At 40.5% G+C, this 6,840-nt stretch overlaps 1 protein-coding gene across 2 annotated transcripts; it reads right to left on the bottom strand.

Moving 5' to 3' along the window:
• Positions 1-3,901: 3,901 nt before the first annotated feature.
• On the bottom strand, positions 3,902-5,863 carry LOC112151132 (uncharacterized serine-rich protein C1E8.05). 2 transcript variants are annotated; one of them, XM_024279830.2, is made up of 2 exons: positions 5,767-5,863; positions 3,902-5,327 (listed from the first exon to the last, which is right to left on the bottom strand). In XM_024279830.2, exon 2 carries the CDS (start codon positions 5,289-5,291, stop codon positions 4,272-4,274), a length of 1,020 nt encoding a protein of 339 aa, XP_024135598.1. In that variant the 5' UTR covers positions 5,292-5,327; positions 5,767-5,863; the 3' UTR covers positions 3,902-4,271. The 2 variants fall into 2 exon arrangements, with proteins under 2 accessions (XP_024135598.1, XP_036073356.1); XM_036217463.1 differs by lacking the exon at positions 5,767-5,863 and adding an exon at positions 5,402-5,576.
• Positions 5,864-6,840: the final 977 nt, after the last annotated feature.

Raw genomic sequence — 6,840 nt, 5'->3', positions numbered from 1 at the left:
AAGAAAAAAGGAGACAGTCTGTCTATTGCCGCGCGTCACGTGTCACGCAGGGCTGAAAGAGGAGAGAAGGTGAGACTGCGCGTGCTCGTAACAGCCGCGCACAGGGGGGCGGGGACTCGATTGTGGCTGTGGAGTTGACAGTTTGAGGGTTTAGTTAAAATATTAACCAAAAACTTTTGTATAGAGCTTCGAATTAATTTGTTGTTTTAGTATGTATCAATCATGAATTTGTTAGTTACATTTGTGCCGTTTATGCTCATTTCTTAATGAGGTGATCTAATAATAGTAAAATAAACTTGTTTTTAACGACTCCTGACATGACACTAAATGAAGAGATCTTATGTGTTTGATCAATCCTCCAACATGTACACATGTCAGATGACTGAGTGAAATGATGATTAAATCTATTATCAGAACTGTTTATTTTAAGTTTACATTTTATTATCTTCTGCTGCACAGCAGTACCTATAGTTTATGTTCAGAAGAAATTAGAAAATAATATAAAAATAACTGCAATATATTTGCTGCTTTAGAACAATGTTTTTAAGACTTAATTTTAATTTGAAAGGAACTTGTATGTGCTGCAGTCAGATTAAAATAAATCAGAAATTCTGTACAGCCTATTGAAAACATACCACCGTTATGGTTTAACTATTGTGTACATTATGTATATGTACAATATTTATTAGAAATATTTAAATGTTCCTCACAGTTAGTTTCAATACTACAGTTAATACAAAAAATAATGAAAGTTTAATTTGAACTAACTAAGATTTAATGGGGGGGGCAAAGTTAAGGTGTAAAAATCTGAAGTCCTAAAGCTCTTTGCAATAAAGATTACTTTGATTATTTGATTTATATCGTTTTTAATATCGTTATCGCACAAAATGAAAAAAACGATATCGCAATATGAAAATTCCGATATCGCCCAGCCCTAGTTGAAATGTGACTAAATGCATCACTTTGTAACTGAGGTTTTGTGAGTTCTTAGCTGTTTTTTTAGCTGCTAGCTGTAGGAGGCACCACAGAATGACATCATTACTCATCACTAATGATCTTATAGACTGTGTGCAAAGGGCCTCTGAACCTCTGCAGACCCTGGTCTTAGGAGTGTTTTATGGCATTGAATTTCTGCCAGAAGTCCCTCACGGGGGTTTATCAATCTCCACACGCACAATTCTTCCTTCCACTCCCTTTCAAGCAATCTACTTGTGATTCAATAAGTGATATGTTATTTCATGTACTAGACCTTATTTCTTGAAATAAACTATTTCTTTCATTCATTCATTTATTCATTCAGTTCTCCCTCCATGAGCGCTCCTGTAGTCATACACGCTCGGGGAACCACTCCTGCCCACTCGTGGAGGCATTCCTGCCCACGTGTAACAACTCTTCTTAGAAAATGAATTTAAACATTCATTATGTGTTTGCTTCAAGCAGTCCTTTTTCCATCTTTTCATTTTTAGTTTTGATTTGAATAAGAAATGATACTATTTCCTTTTTTTTCCCTTTATTTTTGAATTGAACATGGAGGCGCAGGAAATGCTCCATGAGCGCATAGTCCCCCACGAGGGGGTGGGACTAGTTTTACTAGCGTAACACCTGGTTCACACCAGGCGTGCAGCGCTGTGGTCCTCTGCGGAAGGCTGCCGCCGTGCAGCGGATCGTTTCTGCGTCAGGTCTATTTTGAGCCGCAAGCGATCCACGTCAATTCTGTCAGGAAGTTAAATCAAGATACATGAGAAAATCTGGTTTGTTTTCAAAATAAAACTAATTTTTTACAGCAATTGACAAATGTGATCATGATTTTGTATCTGAACAGACTGTAGAGGTGAAAAGGAACACACAACACACACACACACACTTTGCCTGTCGACCGTCAAGGAAAAATGTGCATCTGGTGTGAATTGTAGGAGAGAGCGGATGCTGCGCGCACCCCCCCCCCCCACGCTTCCGCATCCAGTGTTAACCTAGCGTAAGAATACTTTCACAGGCGGGCAGGAGAGGTCAAATGAGCTTAAGAATACTCCCACAAGCGCAGAGAAGATTTCATGAGTGCGTAGGAGTAGAGCGGGCGTGGAGACTGTCCTGTATCCTTGGAACGCTCCACGTGGAGCTTGATATACGCTCGTGGGGGACTTTTGGTGGAAATTTAACGCCAAAGTTCTTGGAGGACTTATCTGACCCTTGGAGTGAAGCAGGAAGTGGGATGCAGGCATGCTTTGGATCTGGCCATCTGTCCACGTGCAGCAGCCCAAGCTGCACTCTGCACCCTGGCACACGTCAGTCAGCCGGTCTTCCAACCAAAGTGTCATGAAGGGAGGTTTAAAACTCTTTGAGAAGGACTGCTGACCCATGTGTGTTTGTTTGATGAGAGCTGCTGTCACATTCATGGTTTATCAAATAGATTTCATTCAAACATTCAGACTTTCTGGTCATCTTTCACATTTTTATTGATCTGATTCATTCAGAAACTATGGCTTCCAGAGAATTGCAGTTTCAGAGCTGTTGGGGCACACCTCACCTCCATAAAGCATTTGAGATTGGTGTTGAGTTTTCAGGTTTTTACCCTTTTGTTAGTCTGTTTGTTGCACTTAAAGCATTTAGCTAAGAGGCTTAAATCCCTCTAAAGATGCTAATCCTAAGAGTGGATAAAAAATCAGTGGCAAGATAAAATTTGAAGGTTTTTAGAAACCTGCTGAACTATAAATCTCTTGATGATTACAAGAAACTTCCAAGGGTTTATGTAACATTTTGTAACAAATACATCACATGACAATTGTTAAATTACCATTTTTATGTTTTCCACACAGACGGTTGTATGTTTTTTTTGAAGCACAGCATTTTGAAATGGCAGCGTTGTAAAGCTCCTCCTCTCAATGTTTTTGTGGCCTCTGAGTGCAGCATGTGGTTAACCTCACATCCTGCAACAGAGGTACCCACTCAAACCATTGAAGGTTCATGCAGAGACATTTGTGTCAGGCAAACATGAACCTACCCTGAAGTTTGATGTTTAACCTCATCGGGTACCTCAATGTTCTTTGATTTACTGTGATAAGCGTCTTGATGGACAGCTTTTCTCCTTCACAATCTGCTGGAATTATCGTGTTAACTGTTGAAAAGATACAGTGTGTTAAAGATTTTGTACTGCCTCAGGTGTTAAAGGGTTAACTTACCCAAATGAACCTGAAACCAAGCTCTGATTCATATCAGAAAACACATTTGCAACCCAAAAAGTCCCTGGAATCTGCAGCTTCTGCTTGAAACCGTGAGCTTTAGCGTCCTGCTTAGCTGCAGCTGCATGTGTTGAAGTCTGAAGGGAGGGGAGTGTCTAATGAAAGCTCAGTTATATATACATATGTTACCTCTGCATGTTAGGGCTGGGAATCAATAATACATTCCAGAAACAAGTCGATTCGATTCACAAGAGTCTGGATAAATACAATTCTGATTTTTTTTTGATCTTCTAAATTAAATTCGATACAATTTAATTTTCAGTTTACACATTTAGACACATTTGTTTAGAAATACATTAATAATCTACTGTATGATTTGAATATATTTATATTAATCTGATCCAGTTCACATACTGTAAATGTATCAGTGAAATAATGAGATTGTTAATATCATCCAGTGTTACATGGATTCTCTAAAGAAGTTCTAATTAAAATGTTCAGATCATTAACATTGGAAACATTGTTCTGCTTCTCCTGGAGGACGTTTCAGTTTGGCCACTAGGTGGAGCTTGCACTATAGCATTACACTTTTTTCCTGCAGAATAAGCAAAGAATGAGCAAAAAATGGCAAAAAAACTGCTTTGGACCACAGATGATTACTTAAAGAGTTTAGAAAATTCACATCTGTGAGTTTATAAAGAGTCAGTAATGTATGTTTAGGTCGATCAAGTGTTAGCATTAGCCATCGTATGGGAAATTCCATTAATCATTAGCATCAAGCTAGCGGACTTCAGCTTTATGTGCTAAATCGATCTACTTTTTTTATGAATCGGTTATTGATCTGTTAATCTTAAATCTATTAATCCAACTGATTTTATCAACCTAGCCCTACTGCATGTAAATTGTATTTGTTGACCCCGGAGGAAATGTCACAATGTCCCATCACTATTTCTTCATCACAAAACCACATTAGTCAATTTCCTGTTTTCTGGGACTGAGGCAGCAAGAAGCAGAGAAAGCACAGCAACAGGAATGAGCATTTTTTCACAAAGTTCAGGTTGCAGGAGGTGTTCCATTTCCAGTGGTGTTGCCTGATCAAGGGTTTGTAGGACCTTTAGGTGGAGATGATGAGCTTTCAAGAGGCTCTCCATTTTCAGTCTGGGTTTTAGTGTCTGAAGCAGATAACCCGTTGCTCTCTTTTGCCTCCTTACCTTGCCCTTCATGACCAAATGTGACGGCGGGACTCATGTCCTTTAACTCTTGATCCATGTCGTGAAGTAGGGACAGTCTTTTGGACAGCCTGCGAGGCAGGAAGTTGGCGATGGAGATGTGGTTGGATGGCCTCTGTGTGACCAGACCACCGTCTCTTTCATCCTGTAGAAAGGGAGAGGGGCCAGCCCAGTCTGTCACCATGATTTGCTGCTTCTGAATCCTCCGTTTCTTGATATAAATGGCCAAGAAGCCCACCATCATCAGAGCCAGAGCCCCACCAATTAGCCCTGCCACGATCTTGCCAGAGCTTGACTCCTTCGTCTCTTCTCGTGTTTTAGTTTTCTTGGTGGTTTGACTGGTGGCTCTGAACGTCAGTATCTCAGTTCCTGTAGTTGTTTGTACACTAGTGATATTGCTATCCTTCGTCCTGACTGATGGGGTTAGAGGGGAGGTGAGAATCTCTGATGGGGGCGTTAGTGAGGAGGTGGTGTTAGAGGTGCTGAACTCGGAGGTGGAGGACATCGCTGCATGTTGGGTGCTGGTGGAGCTGCTGGGCATTGGAGGTGCAGTTGAAGGTTGGCTACTTGGGAACATTGCTGTGGACGCTGTGTCAGGCTTCAGTGAGCTGCTGGACTCGTCGCTCGTGGTAGTTTGTGGCGTTGAGGCTCTGGCGCTCTGTGGAGTTGTCACTGATTGAGCTGTTGGCAGTGAAGGAGGGTTTGTCTTCTCCAGTGGGTTTGTGTCGGCTGTGGGGGTCAGAGTGATGGACATTCGGGTGGTCAGCTGGCTCTGACTGACTGAACCGTCCGTGGGCATACCGTACGGACCAGATGTCTGAGCGACACTAGCTGCTAGAGGCAGCAGCCAGACGAAGATGAGACTGTTGAAGTCAAATTTCTTCATCGTCTTTCTTCAGCCTCCTTCAGCTTTGTTTTGTTGCTGAAAAATAACAACTTGTGTTAGTAAAGCTGCAAATATGCTCCTTAAAGATAAGCTAACAGATGAGGAACTACCTCACTCAAGTTGAAGCAAAAAGACGTGACTTGTGAAAGGTTTTCTGCTGCTTGGTCATTTCCTCAAAACGCACCTTCAAATAGACATGACTCAATCCTCTATATTTGCTCTTCTGGTTTCTAGTCAAGTTTCAAAGATGGAGAAAGAGAACGTAAAGACATTTATTTTGCTTATAAACTCATTAAATATTGTTAAATGTTCTTGTAATCCAGGTTACTTAGAAAAGCGATCTATTTAAAAAGAAGATAACTGCTCTATTGAGAAACCACCTCTCTGTGAATCTGCTCGATATGATGTCAGCATCCCGTCTCCACATAAAGACTCACATGGTATTAGGAAAGGTTTAAACAAACTACAGACTTACTGCTGAGGGTCCGGGTGGAGTGGTTGAGCTGCCACCGTCCAGGCTGTGTTGGGTTACAGTAAAGATTTGCTGCAGTTCTCTAAAAGAGACACTCTTAGTGAAAGCAGGAAGTGAGGCAGAAACCGCCTCTCTCCGTAGAAGGACTCATTCTTGTCTTTTTCATGGGAAGTCAAATCTGTAAAGCCGCTGACAACCACCCGCTTCCTCAGCTCCTGCAGAGAGGTCGACGCATCTCTACTTCATGCATAGTTTTGTTTATTTGTACTCATGTTTTCAGCTGGTGAGCAAAGAAACACCAGAGGGATCAGGAGACGATTGCATTCTCCCCTTTAGTATTTGAGGCTCAACTTTTATTTATTTATTTGTTTTTTAAGAGGGCAGCCACACACTCATTTCATTTGGACTTCTGATTTATTGACTTGGGGATTAAACAATGAAAAGATGAAATCTTCAGCTTGCGTCTTGGATCAATTTAGCATAAGGATCCCATTTGAAGGTAATGTGTTTGTTAACCTGCTTGTTCACATGTTGTAGTTATAATTAGGGATGTTCTGATCAGGTTTTTTTGGGCCCGATCCGATTCCGAGTCATTTGATTTTGTGTATCTACCGATACCGAGTCCCGATCTGATACTTTTATAAGACATTTAAAACATGAATAAATTGAAAAAACACATTTGTGTTGTCCCTTATTTATATTTAATTAACCTTCTTTTATCATTAAAACTTAAATAAAACACTTCTGTGAAGTAGCTTTAATAAACAAGTAAAAATACGGCAAATATAAACTAGGAAAAAAAATACTATTTTCTTGTTATATAAGTGATAATTAGTCATGTTAGCATCTGTCTGCAGCATGAAGAGCTTCACATTAAAAAGAAAACAAAACTCTGTCTTTTCTGTTGAAATGCCTTTAGAGGTTGTTGTTTGTGTTACGACAAACCAATAGAGACACTTGCTGTCAGTTTAAAGCGTTTTTAAAAGAGTTATTGGTCCCAGAAGTTAGCTTTTTAGCTAGCTTTGTTTACGTTAGCCTTCTGCTTGAGCTGCTGCCGTTTTCTGCTGCGTTTTCTGG

The sequence above is a fragment of the Oryzias melastigma genome, linkage group LG20 (assembly GCF_002922805.2).
Source record: "Oryzias melastigma strain HK-1 linkage group LG20, ASM292280v2, whole genome shotgun sequence".
NCBI classification, from domain to species: Eukaryota; Metazoa; Chordata; class Actinopteri; order Beloniformes; family Adrianichthyidae; genus Oryzias; species Oryzias melastigma.
This window is presented reverse-complemented; position numbering and strand designations above follow the sequence as displayed.

Excerpts from the sequence above, each read along its gene's own strand:
- LOC112151132 (XM_024279830.2), bottom strand. The coding sequence starts at position 5,291 with ATGAAGAAATTTGACTTCAACAGTCTCATCTTCGTCTGGCTGCTGCCT.